The sequence below is a fragment of the Heterocephalus glaber genome, unplaced genomic scaffold (assembly GCF_053883595.1).
Source record: "Heterocephalus glaber isolate CG9 unplaced genomic scaffold, H.glaber_assembly_v1.0 deba00001729, whole genome shotgun sequence".
Taxonomy (NCBI): Eukaryota; Metazoa; Chordata; class Mammalia; order Rodentia; family Bathyergidae; genus Heterocephalus; species Heterocephalus glaber.
The window spans coordinates 5,668,967-5,685,407 of NW_028258440.1; the positions used below are offsets into that span (position 1 = coordinate 5,668,967).

Genomic DNA, 16,441 nt, shown 5'->3' on the forward strand with positions numbered 1-16,441 from the left:
TGTCTTAGTCTGTTTCTGCTGCTATAAAAAAATATCTGAGATTGGGCAATTTATAAATAGTAAAAAATGTATTTCTCATAGTGCTGGGAGCTGTGGAAAAGATCAAGGCGCTGGCAGGTTTGTGGTCTGGTGAGAGCTTTCTAGCCTTTCTTCTTCCAAAGTAGCACTTTGAGTGTTGCTTCCTCTGGAGAGAATGAATGCTGTGTCCTCACATGACAGAAGGGACAGAAGGGCAAAAAGGACGCTTGGTTTCTCCCTCCAGCCTCTTCTAATAAGAGCACTAATAATCGGTTTGTTAGGGTGAAACCCTTCCAAAAGGCTCCTTCTCTTAATACCAACACCTTGAGGTTTAGTTCCAACATGAATTTTTGAGGGACGTGTACATTCAAACCATAACACATAATTAGGTAGGTGACATTATTATGTTCATTATTATGTTAACACATGAAGAAACTAAGCCTGAGAAAGGCAAAGTAACTTGAGCTAATGAATGGGATTGAGAGACAGGATTTGAAATCAGTTATAAAATCTGCGTTATTTTTAATATACCACCCTGCTCACATAAACCCACAGCATGGAGAGGTAGTAAGTCAACTGAGCAGCAGGAGCTGGTGGTGATAGCATAGGGCACTACGTGGAACTGAATAGCTTGAGCATAGTACTGATGAGGAGGATAAGCCATAGACTGCTGGTTTCACATAGTTTAGCTATCTCATCTCTGTCCCCAACAATATTCTGAGTCTTACCCCCACCTCTGGGATTGCCCCTTACCATGACTGGAAACTGAGTCTTGCTCCTGACCATAGGCTTGAGCTCACGCACAACAGTGACTCCACAGCGGCTTGCTGCCTCGGGGTGTGAATGGTTTTGTGTATTTCTTCCCCACCTCCAGTGACACACTTTAACGCATCTATTGTGGAGATATTCATTTGCCAGTATCATCTTCCTGAACAAAAGACAGTATAGAGTTCTGCTAGCAGTTATTTATTTATTTGACAAGCAGTTATGGCATACCAACTATGTGGGAGGCACTGTGCTGTGTGATTGTGAAAGCTGACAGACAGAGACAGGTAGGAAAATTGGTTGTTTCAATATGACACTGAGATTTATGGGAGCCTACAAAGGGTTCAGAGTGAGCAATCAGAGTAACATTCCTGGCTTCATGGGCCTTGATTGATTCCAGAATGGGTACAGTGGCGGTCAACCCTCTTTGCAGAACAGCAGGCCCACATAGTGTGGCATGCAGGTAGAGCCATATCTGTCGTCAAGAGGGCAAAGTCACCGTGGGCAAGAGTAGCCTGAGAAAGAAGAAAGAAAGATGAGATGTTGGGTCTCTAACTAGAAAAACAGATGTGATTTGGTTAAGTGGAGAGAAGGGCTAGATTTTTAAATGATTCTCCTGAGTGTCCAGCTCTTTAAATCTTGCCTTAAATGAATACCTTCAATTTGGTGCTGCTTTGCTTTAATTTGTATTGGTTTGCTTTTGTGTCCCCCAACTTATTATGTGCATTTTATACATTAGGTAAGGTGAGAAAAAATTATTGTAGGAAAAAGAAGAATGAAATGAATACTTTAACTCAGAGCCATTCAATAGAACGTTTTGCTGCCACATGCGGCTGTTGAGTAACTGAAATCTGGCCAGTTTCCCCAAGGATCCGAATTTTTAACTTTCTTTAAAACATGGTCAGTAGCTACTGTATTGGAAAGCAGTTCCCTAACCACTTAGCAATGACCCATACACATCCTAGTAGAGGAGCAATTGAACACAGAGGCCCATATTAATTTAGTTATGAGGGACGCTTACTTGGGTATTCATAGGCTTACTCAGTCATGGATTGGGCCACCAAGTTTCCTAAAAATGACTCTGCGAGGGCTTCTGGTACATTACCTCATTTCATCCCATAACAACCCTGAAGCGGGTAGGGCAGAGATTAGCATCCCTGTAAAATCCAACAAATTTAGGTGATAACAACAAGGCCCTACAGTAGGTAAGCAGGGAGCCTAGAGGTCATGTGTTTCTCCTCCTGGCTGCAACTCTTTCCAAGGGAACAGCAAAGGAAGAATAATCTCATGTATCCATATCCAGGGCTCCCAGCCTGGATCTCTCAAATACAGAGATGCTTTGCTTCATATTCCTTTTGCAAACTTGATATGGCTATAATGGGATCATAGATTATTAACAAGAATCCTGTCTTATTCCCTTCCCACTCCCTTGATTCAGGCAATAGGAGTGTATTTGAAAAGCTCAGGCATATATTCCAAATTGCATATTGAAGGTGGGCGTGGTGGCACACACGTGTGATCCCAGCACTCTGGAAGCTCAGGCAGGAGGAACACTGCGAGTTTGAGGCCAACCTGGGCTACATAGTGAGTTCAGCGCCAGCCTAAACTACAAAGCCAGACCTTGTCTCAACATCCCCGCCAAAAAAAGTACATATTGAGGACCGATCATGTCCTGGGTACTGTTGTAGGTCTGGAAGAACAGCCATGAACAAAGCAAAGATTCGTCTCCTGTGGAGGTGACAATTCTGGTGGAGGGAGGCTGATAATAAATAATGCATATACTGGAACTTTGTAACATGTCAAAAATATTTCATAACAATATGCCATGGTTTCTCGCATCTTTTATGGCACACATAAACACTATCCAATGTACCTTTCTGGACTTGTACTTCAAGCAAACTGCCTGACTTGCTGGAAGGTGGAAAGACCTTTTGATTCAGCCTTTTAATATGTGTTGAGTGCCACCTATGTGCAGAGCACGATATTGGGAACTTTGGAGAGATCCAGAAGAATGAGAAGACGGGTCCTGTCTTAGGGGAATTCCAGTCCAGTGCAAGAGGCAGTCACTTTCCTTGGGAGCATCCAGACTGTCAGGACTAAGAATCTATTCTGGAAAGGCAAACGACTTCAGAACCCACTTATAAAGGGGAATCCCAAGTACATATGGAATGAATCCAGCCTAAACTGTGTGGAGTGGGTAAACTGTCCTCCTCTTATGATGATGGGGAACTAGCTGGGGACAGCTCCCCAGAACAAGAAAGGGGACATTGTAGGAGCTGTCACATGCCCTAACAGCGAGGAGGAACTGAGGGGCTGTCCCTCCTGGATACTGGTTTCTTGGGAAGTTCTCTGGATCAGATGAGAGTTGGGAGACGGCTGCAAGAATGAAGAAGTCCTGCCTGGGGCATTCCAGGTAGAGCGCGCCTCCTGGCAGGTGGCACGGGCAAGGAGGGTTTGTGCCTTCAACACAAACCTAGGCAAAACACCCCTCATCCGAATCCAGTTGAGGATGCAGAGGAGAGGAGGACCATTGTGTTGGGGAGTCTTGCCCAAACCCTTGGGGATGCAGAGGCCACAAGGGGAAGGACCATGGTCTGGGTCAGAGGCGGATGGGCTCAGTGGGGCAGCCCAGGCAGGGTCCTGAGCGCCGCCGGGGTTTCTTGACAGCTGCTAAGGGAGCGAGGTTCGAAAGAGTTCAGTGTGCCCCTCCACTCCTCCCGTCGCTTCCTATTTCCTGTGTTTGAAACCCTTTGGCTCCACAAACTTTCTGCCCCCCCACCCGCACCCCCCCGGCCAGGCGGGCATTGTACCGGGAGCAGCTGTGGGTTGTCCGTGGTCTGAAGGGCTGCGAAGCCTTTGTCGTGGGGCCACCACGGGGTTCCCTCTCGCGTCCTGGCTGGGGCCTCACAGTGCGTGCGTGCCAGGAGGGGGGCGGTGCGGGAGAGTTGCTCCCTCTCCCTCTTCCTGGCCCCCCCTCCAGACCTCCCGATGACCACATGACCAAGTGGGCTCTCGGCCAAGCCACAAGCTACAAAATGCAGCCCGTGGAGTGAGCGGGGAGCATTCTCGCTGGCAGCCCAGGCCACGCGCAGTTGGAGCTGTGGCCGAGCAAAGTCAGTCGCCTGAAAAGAGCTCGTCACTGCCCCCAGAGCCTCTGAGGCCAGCTTCGCTGCACTGCCCAGTGGAGGCAGAAAGACGCTGCAGGAGAGCGGAGGCGGCCAGCCGGCGGGCGGGCTGCAGGCAGCAGGCCGAGCGGGTGGGGTGCACACACTCTTGCTTCCCGCCCGCACGCGCCCGCCGCGGCTTGCGCCTTTCTTTGCCTGGGGCTCCCGGCCTCTCCGCCCTCCCACCGGCTCTTAAGGGCCCGCAGCGGTTCCAGGAGCAGCATGAATCTGCGGCTCTGCGTGCAGGCGCTGCTGCTGCTCTGGCTCTCCTTGACTGTGGTGTGTGGAGGTGAGTGCGCGCCCTCCCGCTCGCCCGTGCTTCCCTGTGGCTCTCCGGCGGCGGCTGCAGCCAGCGCGCTCTGTTCCCTCCGCCCTGCTTGCGCTCTCCCCGCCTCCCAGGGAGCTCGGCGCGAGCCCTGCAGGAGCAGCCACGCGCCGGCAGCAGATTGACAGGGCACCGCGGGCTAAGGGGCGGCCGGGGACCGCTTCTTCCGAGAAAGGTTGTGGGAGGTTCCGCAGGGCCTCTGCCATCACCAGCCAGGGGCCTTGCCCCTCCTGACTGCCCCGTACAGTCCGAGGCGCTCAGGGCCACAGGCATGTACCCGGTGCCCCGCACTCTGCATCCCAAGTGGTGGGGGGTTGGAGCATGCCCTGCTCCCCTCACGGATCAATGGAGGGAACGGAGCTGAGCTGCGTGAGCTGAGCTCTCCCTCACGTTGAAGGTCTGCTGCTCCTGGAAGCTAGGGGCCTCTGGCTGGTCCAGGGGATGATGTGCCAACATGCAGATGGGACACTTGTTGGATAGGCAGGGGCAGCGGCAGTGGCAGCATGGATCCCAGCTGTTCTCCTTTCAGCCTGGAAGGGAGCAGAGGCAGCCTCCCCCAGGCTGGGTCAGGCCGGTCCTTCTGCCGGACTCCTCCTCTGCTTCTGCACAGGAGGCCCTGCCCAGAGCCTCCATCCCACCCCAGGCCCTTGGTCTTTCACATCCTGGCTGCAGCCTCCACTCTGCCCCAGGCACAGGCAGACTTCACCTTCATCTCCCTGTCTCAGGCACCAAACCAGGAAGGTGGGCCCCTGATCTGACACCTCCATGCCGCTCAGGTGAGGGGAGTCTTTCGGCCCCCACCTGACCCCCCCACCTGGTATTACTTGGCACTTGTGCTCCCTTGCCTGCCCCAAGCCTGATTCCCAGCCATGCTCCACACTGCCTGCCCTCTGTGCGTCAGTGTCTCCTGGGGCCGCCAGCCCCCACAGTCCTGTGATCTGGCTGTCACTGTTGCCTGCCTGGCACCACAGAAGGAGAAGGTTAAGACCAGGTGGACTAATGCCAGTGCCCGAGCTGAAGTCACAGGGAAGTGAAAGCCAAGGGACAAAGAGGGCAAGGCAGCAAGTTTCCTAGAGGAAGAGCCCTGTACTTGGTCCCCAATCCTGCACAGCAGGAGGATGGCCTGCAGTCCAGGAGCCTCGGAGGCTGCCAATGCTGCCGGACTCTTTGTAGGCCATCTCCTTTCTCTGCCCTTGTTCTTGGCCACTGCCTCTGTGCCCGGAGTGCTGCCTACCTTCTAGCACCTCTTGCCTCCAGGTAGCTGTCTCCTGAGCCCCTGTTCAAGACCCCAGCGCTGAGCCAGCTGCCTACTTAGGAGGAAGGGAGCAGGCTTTCTCCTCAGAAACTCCTGCCAGGCAGGCCGTGGCAGGAAGGGAGCAAAAGATACAAGTAGACACCACTGGGACCTATTCCCCAGGAGCCAGTGTAGTTGGCGAGACAAGACACTTGCACAATTGGCACTACAGGCAAATAGTCCACGGTGGCACCTTCAGGGAATAAAAAGAGTGGGTGCAGAGTGTCCATGAGGAAGACCTGCATATCCGGTGCTCCTCCAGAGGCTACTGGAAGACTCTTGGCCAACAGACAGCATGGGAACCCTCTGGGGGTCCAGCCATTGGGGCAGTACTAGTAAAGCAGAGAGCTAGATTCAAGGGAATTAAGTTGGTCAGGCTGCCAGAATGCTGTGAGCTTCTGGCCCAGACCCTGCCACTTCTTGCTTTAATTCACCCTTTTTCATTAGATCATCTGTACACCCCAATTTGGTACATTCATCACCCTCGCATTTTTTGGTTAAGCCTATTGCTAGAAACTTCCAAAGCCTCCACTGTGTTTCTGCCTTCTGACCTTTCCTGGAGCCAAGGAGGACACCTCCCTGGAGGTGACCACTATACAAGGGTCCAGGTACACATGTCCTATCCTGCTTCTCTTGCCTTCCATTCTTTCTTAGAAACAGGGGCCCCAGAACTACTTTGTCCTTGGCCCAGACTTGCACACTCTGCCCAGCCAGGGACACCAGAGTTCCAAGACTGAAATGCATGCTTTCTGCTCTCCCCACATTCTTTCCTAACAGGGAAGGCTCACTCTCCACTCCCCACCCCACGCCCACCTCCTGACCTGGGATACACTTTGCTCTTCTGAGTCTAAGAGATGCTGGGCCTGGGCCAAGTGTCCCTTGGTCTTTGGGCACCTCTCCTTCTCCTCTCCTGCATGGAGTCCCAGTGGCAGTGTGAGGACAGTCTATTGTACCCTTCCCACAGTGGAGGGGGGCATCTCCACTCCATCCCTGTCTTAAGTGCTAAGCACTCATGTAACCTGAGCTAGGCCTTCATCGGCACAGGACTAAAGGAAGTCAAGAGGAGGCCCAGGCTACCAGAGCCTCGTATCCAGGACAGCAAAGCTGGTACCAGGTGATAGCGCAGGGCCCTGGAGAAGGCCAGTGGGGCAGAATGCTGAGCAGACAAAGGAAAGGTGCCTCATCCCAGAGACACATGCAGTGCCACAGAATGGTGGAAGGGGCATTGCCAGGGTCTCGCCAGAGCACAAGTGTGGGCTTTTAAAGCAACCACAAGACAGGCCAGACTGTGAGAGGGAAAACAGGTGTACCATTCCTGGTGAGTGTGGCATGTTCCTGAAAAGTCACATGTACGCACCTCTGTGTGTTGGCAGGGCTGGAGTTCAAGATTCATGAAGAACAAATCTAGTTCTCCCCCTCCCACTGGGGGGCATCTCCACTGGGGTACAGCATGGAGATGCCGTTGCTTCATTGTTGAAGGCGTTTCAGTGGGCAATGACTCCAGTCCCTCTAGGCTTGAGCTTCTTGGGCTACTGGCTCCTGCCTCCCTTTAAGCAGCAAATTAGTTGGGGGGAAATGCTGAAATGCCCTGGGGATGGCCCCCATTGCTAAAAGGGAGTGCTTTTGTACAGCAAGGACCTCTCCTGTGATGAGAATCAACAGCCTCTAATTTGTCCCTTTGGACAGGAGAAAGCCAGGGTTTCAGGTGTCAGCTTATCTGACATTGAGCCAGACTCAGCACCGAAAGTAGGAAACAGGTGGGTGATGGGTGCAGGGAGCAGGAGAAGCCTGCAGAGTTCCCTCGATGAGGACAATGAGGCCCCTAGTCAATGGGTGCAAGAGGCCAGAGGTTTCTGGGTGGCTGCTGTCCAGGGTCTGGCTGGTACTCAGTGAGCTCAGGGTGGCTCTTCGCTGGAGGCCTAGTCTAGACATCTTCCTGGCCAAAGTTTAAGCCACCATCCCTGTTCCTCATCCTGGCTCTTGACCATAGAGCCCTTCCTCCAGCCCTCCCTTCCTGACTGCCACAGACACAGGCTTGGATACGAGCACATGAGGATGACACTCTCCCCTTCCTAGTGCTGGGCCTCTTTTCTCCATGCCCGAGGAGCCATTGTGCCCCCACCCCCAGTAGTTGAAGGCATGGACATGAGATCCAAGGCTTCACTTTTCAAGGCCCTTAGGGACCTCCCCCTATTCCTGGCCACATGCTCAGCATAGTTCCTACAATTTTACACCCAGTGTGTCTCTGGTATTGACTCCTTGTCAGCATCAGCATCATTCAGATCCACCTTCAGTACACAGGATAAACCTTGAGGGACACTAAAACCCAGGGCGTGAGGTGCAGAAGCTGGGTTGGGAACTTAATGAAGGTCCTTCCCTCTTCTTCCCCAGCCCCAGCCCCTCCACAGATCGCAGCCAGAGGGGAGCTCTAGATCAGTCAGGCAGAAGCAGCCTCCTTGACCTGTCCGTCCATCCTGCTCCAAACTGCTAAGACAATTGTTGTTTTAATTCTTGTAAGTTACACGTTTAGATGCTCAGTTGACACATGACTTCACCCTGACCATCAGCACCGTAGTGTGGCTAAGTTAACCAAATGAACTCAGTAAATCATAGCGTCCTAATGGGCCTGGTGGTTCTTCATGAAGAAGAAGGAAAAGAGAGTGCAGGGTTAGAGCATATGCGTGTGCAGGGGGAGTGTGCGTGTCTGGGTGTGAGTGGGGAGAAAGAACAGCAGGCCCTGGAGCTGGGCAAAGGGGGCCCCAAGGACACACCTCGCCCACTTTTGGCCCAAGAGGAGGCTAAACGCCTGCAAATTGTGTGCAAGGAGTGGAGAACTCACAAGAGCCATGGAAGGAACCAGAGCGTGAGGGTATTGGAGGCAGGGGAGGGGGAGGGAGGAGCAGCCAATGGGAGGCTGTATGGAAACTGTGAGCTAGTGGTGGGGATTCCTGGATGGATGGCCATGAGGCTCCAGGGCCAGGGACATAGCTGAAGGCAGATTGGATGGTGTGAGAGAAGAGAGACTGGTACTCATTATCACTAGGTTCCGATGCCACATTTCTGCAGGCCAGCCCCAAACTGGACATTGCACATCTACCTCTTTTCCAGCACCATTTCATCTCCCCACACTGCCTGCCTCCAGGTGCCAGCTCAGCTTCTCTTGCTGGACTGCAGGCTCTGTGAAATTTGCCAAGTGCCCCTTCTTCCTTATCACACCCAAGTGTACCTATCACCACTTGGATTTCATTGTCAGGGCTTAGGCTGGCATGAAGAGACTTCTACTGTAAGGCAGATGTAAGTAGATGCAGAGAGGAGCCTCAGAAGAGTAAAAGCCACCTGGGGTTGGAGTGGAATCACATCAAACGCAGGATGAGAGGTGTGATCTGGGAAGGATGGGAGGCAGAGCAACTGCACATCTCATCCCTATCCTGATGCACAGACACACTGCTCATTCACTCACTCATTCATTCATGCAATATTTAATAGCCTCTACATCAGGTCATAGGCTGAGTATAATCAAGCACAAAGCAGGCTGAGTCAGACACTCCAGCCACACTCCCAGGAAGACCTCAGGAGCAAGCTTGAGAGATTCCTGACTGCTGATGGGATACCTACGGGGGAGGTATGAGATCTCTAGTAGTCAAAAGTGGGTACTCTGCCTATTGAAGTGCATAGGAGTACATTGACATGATGTTCATGATTTGCTTTAGAAAGCCGCAGTCAAGCAAAAAGAAAACGGATAATGAAGCATATGTGGCTCCATCTGCATAGCTATGGAATCTGGGTGATGGGTCCACAGAGGGGGAGCCATTGTAATGTTGTAAGTGTGAAATGTTTGAAGTACGCCAGTTGCATGGGTGCCATGGGGGTTACTGCCTCCTGCATCCCAGCCAAGTACAGACTTAATGCCCCGAAGTGCACCCCCAACAGTGTTCCAAAGAAAGAACCTGTGGGTGTGCCTGTCAGAAACATGTTTTAACTGTCAAAAGGGCAAAAATCAGCTACTTCAACGGCAAGATCTAAGTAGTGGGTTCTCCTTGCTCCAGGCCTGTGTATAATTGCCATAGTTTTCATCAGGGTGAAAAAGAAAACAAAAGAAAAGGTACAAGGAGTGCCACCTCATGGGGAAATGTCCCCTCCCGGCCCTCCGACTGTTTTCATCACCCTTCCTGGCTAACAGGTCTTTTCCTTCCTGCAGTGCCCCTGATGCAGCCTCCTGAAGGGAAGGGGCTGGAGCAAGGCAGCATTCGCTATCTGGTGCAGCCCAGGGCTTCAAGGAATGGACCAGGGCCCTGGCAGGGAGGCCGGAGGAAGTTCCGCCGCCAACGGCCCCGCCTCTCCCATAAGGGCCCCATGCCTTTCTGAAGCAGGTACCTATTGGAGCCCCTGGGCAGCAGGCAGTGCTAAAGTGCAGGGGGAGGGACAGCCTAGAAGCTTGTGCTCTGCCACTCATCACTGGCCAGACACTTGCAGCAAGCAGTCCTGGCACCACACACACCTAGGGCCTTAGAGCTGCCAGGGAGCTTGTAGAGCACTCATCTAGCGCTTTTGTTTCACAGAGGGGAGACTGAGGCCTAGAGAAGGGCTCAACACCAGGGGTGGACCTCCCAACTCCCCAACAGCTCAGTGCTGTCTCCCCTCCCTCCTGCTGCCTGGGGTTGGGCAGGCTGGCCTGTTGAAGAGTTCCGGAAATTTGGGGGGCCTTGACTGGGGAGGGTGCCCAGGGTGTGCCCACAGGTGTCCACTGCGGAACCTCACCAGCTCCAGGGGCAAGAGAGAAAGAGGCAGAGAGTCATGGGGCTACCAGGCCGAGGGCAGGAGGAAAGCTGTGGCTGTGCTCCTCCAGAGCTGGGGAAGGAGAGAAGTGTGAAAGGTGGCTACAGAGAGGAGAGAGCAGCGCCTCCACCTGCGCCTGAGTCCAGGCCTGCTGCAGCTCCACTGCAGCTGGCCCAGAGGGACACCAACTCAGGGCCTTGGGCTTTAGGGTCAGCTTCAGGGTTAGGGGTGGGGGTAGGATGAAGGCTATTTTCTCTCTTTCCCGGAGGGGTTTCTTTGACCTAGGATGTGTCCTTGACTTCTCTCTTGTCATTTTTGTCTCATTAGGACTGACCCCCCCCCGCAACCAGGTGCCAGTGCACTGTGGTTCCCAGCACTCCACAGATCCGTCTGCTTCTCTGGAACCCTCACATCCAGTCAGCTCTTGTCTCACGCCTGTTCTAGCTCCTGATGGTCCTGGCTCTTCTCACCCACCAGCTTCGTCTAATGGCGTGGTCCCGCCCCGAATTCGGATGATTCCATTTCTCTCATAAGGATCCATGGAGCCCATCTTCCTGGCCTCTCCCTGGACTGACTTTGGACACCCAGCCTCTCCTGGGCCGCCATACGCCCTGCCTCCACCGACCCTAGCTGATGCCTCCACCCTCCACTTGACCTCTCTCCTGTATCTGCCCTGGGATCTGGGTGGAAAGCACTCCATTCCTCAATGGGCTCCTGCAGATCCTTGCTTTCTTGTCAGTGAATCCCTCACTTGGCCTCCAGAGAGGAATCCAGAGGTGCACAAGGAGAGATTCTAATTAGAAGGGAGGGTGTGGGGATCCAAAGAGGGTGCATCGGGGGGCATCAGAGTAGTGCACATTGTGCCCTGGTGAAGGGGGTTGAAGCACTGGAGGAGGAAGGATAGCACTGTGGCCTCCTCTTCATGCCCGTGTCTGGTCCAGTGAAGGAAGAGGTGAGTGAGAGGAGCTCAGGAAGTACTTTGTCACACTGAGTCTCCTAACCCCTGCCCCACCTCAGCAGCTACGGTAGTTCAAGTTCTGAGTCAAGAGGGGAGGATGCTGGGCCTGGCCTGGCTCTGTACTCTCCCAAGAGTAAAAGCTGGGCAGGAGGGTTGTTTTTGCCAAGACTCATAGAATATCAGAGCTGAAAGGACCCTTGGAGATCACTTAGCTCAGCCTCCTTATGCAAAAGTCGGTGACAGCAGAGGCCTGGAGAGGGGAGTGATTTACTCAGGGTCACTGCAGAGCTAGAATGGGGACCTGGTCTCCAAAGCCCCACTTTATGATACCCTTGGCCCTCTTGATGATGTCTTCTCAAAACACATGAAGTGCCTTTTGCTGGGGTTATGGTAGAGTGGCTGGGAGGGCAGGGAGAAGCAAGTTGGCTGTGAACTGCACCATTGTGGGGAGACAGAGTTGCTCCCACCTCCCTGCTCTCCATAGGATGGAAGGTTCCATAAACGGCCAGCAGTACTCCTGGCCCTGGAGTACTTTAACAGGGCAGCTCAGGGCCTGAGACTACTATTCAGACCCCAACACTGCCTGTCTGGAGCCAGAGGCAGCCTTAAATAGTCAACTCAATAGCCTCTGCTTTGTGTGGATTGGACCGTCCTTCCTAGTGGCCTTTCCTGGTGGGGTCAGAGGGCAGAGCGTGGAGAAGAAGGGAGGAAAGGAAGGGGAGAAGGAATAAAGAGAGATAGGAGGATGTGCAGGTGGGGTAGCACCCCTTGCCAGGAGGCCCTGTCTTTCATGAGGGCCCTTCCATGGCTTCCTCTGAAGGTGGACCCTCTTGGCTTTTACCTGAGCAGCCTTCCTTCTCACTGGCCTCCCAGGAGAAAAAAAAGGGAAAACAGAAGCCTGATGCCCCCCTATGTATGCATGAGGGCAGGGGGAGTCAGGGCCCCCAAGTCCCACAGTAACCCCAGTGTTTGCCTACGCCTCCCACTCAGTCTTTTCCTTCCCCTCTGCCACTGCTCCTGCTGCTGCTACTGCTGCTACTGCTGCCACCTCAAGGCCCACCCTGGGAAGCTGCGCTGGGCATAGCCTCCAACCCAACTGGGCATGGAGTGGGGCTGGTCAGTGTCCAGAGAAAGAAAGTCTTCTCTGCCACTGGTAGCCCCACCAGGGACCTGACCACCTTCCTTCTCTTCCTCCTTTCTGCATCCCATGCCTCAGCAGCCTGCCATGACCTGTAGCCATGGCCAGCCCCATGGGGAAAAGGACAGAAGAGGGATGATGGCTGGGAAAGATGGGGACATGGCAGAGGAGGGTAGTGGGTGGGTCAAGGGTGTTGTCTTATTTAAAGTGGTTGTGTATGATTCTTCTACTAATTTATACAAAGATATTAAGGCCCTTTTCATTAAGAAGTTGTCCCTCCCCCATAATTGTGTTCACTGTGTTTGTAAAGATTGTTCTGTGTAAATATGTCTTTATAATAAAGAGTTAAAAGCTGACAGTTTGCCCTTACTCTTGGAGGTCACATTCAGGAGGGGGATTCTTTTCCCCCGAGGGCCATGGCTGTCTCTGTGCCCACAGATTGCATGTGCAGGGAGGTAAGTGCCTGCATCCCAAATCGGTTCTAGGCCAACTGGCCTCAAACTGGAACCTTTAAGCTTAGTGACCTGTTCAAATAAAATTCAGCCCATTTTTAAGCCTTTCGGCATCTGTTTGAATGTCTTAATTTTTATGGCAGTATCATTGAAAGGGTTTTTAAAAAAGCAATTTATTTAAGAACATGCTGGTTAAAGATAGGATTTCTACTAAAAGTTACTTTGTAGTCTCGGTGGGCGTCTTCTACTTCAAACACTTTCAGGACTTTTTAGCCAGTTTGCCTTTCTTGAAAAATCTCGTTTTTAGCAATAAATACATTTGGTAATGGCTTTGTATGTACCATCGTTTATTTCACAAAGTGGAGTTGCTTAATGAATGAGATAGCCTGAAAAATAAAATGCAAGGAGTTCGATGCAAGTCTGCCCCATCTGTCTCACTTCTTCATGCTTGTTGTCAAAATGTCAGTAACTCACAGAACAGAAGGGAACATTGGGCACATGCTAATTTGGTTAATAAACCCATTAGGTGCACGCAGGCATAGACAGTGCAGAGCAAAACCCATTGAGAAGGAGATAGGAGTGATCAAAATGGGTGCATTCGATAAATCTTGTGGGGAATTCTATAGACGACAAGTGTTTATTGCTTGAAATATTCAATTTTAAAGAAAGTGTCTTCAGACAAACTTGCTAAAAGTAATAAAATGTTCAATAGGAGATAAAATAGAAATAGTCACCCATAAGCATACAAAACCATCTCATTGACAAAATGCTGCAAATTGTGACATAGTGATTTTAAAATATGACATTATATTGGAAGTGCCTCTTAGGAAAACTGGCATAGAACGCCTTATTTTCAAATTACTAGTTCGACTTTTAGGCAAACTAGTCATCAGAGGAACTGGATTTAGGCAGAGGTTTTGGGTGGGCTGGCTTTCTGCTCATTGGTCTGCTAGCTCCCTAATCACTCCCAAAGCTCTAATTTCACTTGAAACTATGGAGAAAGGGGTGGTGGAGGGGCAGTAAAACTTAATACTAACCTATAAATGTGCTGGCCTTTAACAGTTTACAGTCCTTTAAAAATATTAACTCATTCTATCATTCTAACAACTGGGCCACGAAGACCACAATCCCCATTTTACAGTCGAGCAAAGAATCTAAGAGAGGAGAAGCAAGTTGCTCAAGGTCTCGCAGCTTGTGAGTGAATCTAGAATCTCATCCTCAAATTCTAGGATGTGAACTCTACAGTAGTACAAAAGGTCCCTTAACCTTAGAGAGAAACATTAAGTACAAAATGTGTTTGGTTTTCTCAACAAGTGCAGTAGAAATTTGGGAAACAAGACAGCCTGGTGGGTTTGGGGACAGAAAATGGAGGCTGAGTGAATAACACTGGCCCTAGATGGCCTGAAAACATTGGGTAGGGGGATTTAGTGCTGTGGAGGGGTGGATGAGGAAGGAGGAGCAGCCACCAGAGTCCATGGGGCGTGTGGAGTCAAATGGATACTAGGGGGTGGACACAAGCTTGACCTCCTTGGGGCAGGGGATGAGGGGAAGGAGTAAAAATAAATAGATGCCAAACCCAAAGAGAGCAGCACGTGGAGGTTGCTACCCTTTGGAGATGTCTTGATTTGACCAAATAAATACAATAGAATCAGTATGGAGCAGTTTGTCAAATGCAGAGCTATATTAAAAGCAGGAGGGGTTCACTTAACTGATTGTTTCTAGACAAGAGGTCCTGGACAGAGAAGTTGAAGGATAGGGGTAGAGAACCTGAAAAACAACACTGCTTTAAATCCATCTGGAAATTAGGCAGCCTCCGAAATGACAGAGATTATAATGTCAAACAGACAGACCACGCACAGCTTTTCAAGCCCCCAGGTATGGTGTCAAATGAGCCATCACTGCCTTGAAGCCTCTCCCATGAGCCCTGGCTGACTTGGGTCCCCAGGTGGTTCCTCTTCTGAAACCGAGGAAGCCATAGGACCTGGCCTGAGCCACTGTTTTGAGGTGCTTATATAATTCCATTTTTCAGCCCTATAGGTTAATCAGCTGAAATTTCTCAAAACAAGGTTTCGTTCTGACCAGAGTGAACCTGCGCCAACTAACTGCCGAAGACGGCAGAAAAGACTTATTCAAAACCTTCCTCTCCTGGCCCAAGAAAGGCTGCTGAGTCAGCCAGCATTTCTTGGGAACCCCCAAAAGGAAATCCTTGCCAGTGCTCCTCTGAAAAGCCACTTTTCCCTCCACAGTGTCCAGTGCTTGGAGAGGAAGCCTGGCAAGACACTCGCCTCATTGCTGCCCTGGACTTTAATCAAAGGCCAGAGCTGCATCTGGGGCACTTCCTTGAATGTTTCAAATCAGGTCAGCAAACTCTTTTCAGTTAAGGGGCAGAGGGGTTTTGTTTTGTTTTGTCTTGTTCCGTATTGACAATTGAACCCCGGGGCACCCTTACCACTGAGCTACAACCCCAGCCCTTTTCTTAATATTTTATTTTAAGATAGGGTCTTGCTAAGTTGCTCAGGCTGGTCTCCAATTTGTAAACCTCCTGCCTCAGCTTCCTGAATAGCTGGGATTACAGGTGTGTGCCTCCATGCCTGGCAGTATTTTCTACTTTTGGCGGGGTAGGGGGTATGTATTCTCTGTTCCATCTGCTCTGCTGTTCTGGTGCAAAGACACCATAGACAGTGGGCATGGCTGTGTTCCAACACAACTTTATGAAGACAGGTGGCAGGTCATAGTTTGCCCAACCGGGTCTCAAATGAAGCTTCAGTAAGCCCTTCAACTCAGTCCTTGAACCTTTGCCCATGACCTGAAGGGAAGGCTTATATTGTACAGCAAGGTCTAGAGTCAAGGATATTTAATAAACAAGTTATGGTATGGCCTCTGCACCAGGTCCTAGCAAAGTGTTTTCAGCAGAAGAGGAAGTCTGGAGTCAGATGAGTGTTCAAATCCTGATGCATTTACTCATCTGTGTGGTCCTGAAGCAGGACCTCGGCCCGGATGAGCCCATGTCTCCTCACTGGGCAGGATGCTGCTGCCTGCTTTATGGAGCTGTGGTCAGGACTGAACACCATGATGCAGGCAAAGTGAGTGTTTGGCACAGCGCCTGGCCCATAGTCCAGTTCACTAAGTGGGAGCTATTATTATCCCCACTAAGCCTCACTCTAGCCCGAGAAGCAAACAGCAGCCATCACTATCTCCAAGATGGTGGAATAGGCTCTGGGAGGTCGATTCACTTGCTCGAATGCAGAGCTGCTCATCGGGGTGCTAAGCCCCAAGCCTGGTCTGGCCTCAGCGTGGGGAGCCATCCTGCTCCTGTAAGGGGTCTGCTTCCGTAGGCTGAGTGTGCCTCGGTCACTGGAAACTTCCAGTCGCCTAAGCAACACATAAGGCCTTCACAGGAGCAGATTGGTCCTGCCACATTCTCCTTCATGGCAGCTTTCGCCTGGGCAGCAGCCTAGGAAAATTCTCTCTCCAGAGGTGTTAAGCACCTATCATTAACTCCTTATCTGGGGACCCTTGTCTGAAGTTTTGGAGTTAAGACTCCTGCTCAG

General features: G+C 51.5%; 1 protein-coding gene across 1 annotated transcript; it reads left to right on the top strand.

The window, feature by feature from the left end:
• The first annotated feature begins 4,103 nt into the window (after positions 1-4,103).
• On the top strand, positions 4,104-12,794 carry Apln (apelin). Its single transcript, XM_004860036.4, has 3 exons — positions 4,104-4,236; positions 9,765-9,936; positions 10,670-12,794. Exons 1-2 carry the CDS (start codon positions 4,170-4,172, stop codon positions 9,929-9,931), a joined length of 234 nt encoding a protein of 77 aa, XP_004860093.1. The 5' UTR covers positions 4,104-4,169; the 3' UTR covers positions 9,932-9,936; positions 10,670-12,794.
• The last annotated feature ends 3,647 nt before the right edge of the window (positions 12,795-16,441 follow it).

Coding starts and splice junctions, on each gene's coding strand:
- Apln (XM_004860036.4), top strand. CDS start 4,170: ATGAATCTGCGGCTCTGCGTGCAGGCGCTGCTGCTGCTCTGGCTCTCC. Junction 4,237..9,764: donor CTTGACTGTGGTGTGTGGAG/GTGAGTGCGCGC, acceptor TCCTTCCTGCAG/TGCCCCTGATGCAGCCTCCT.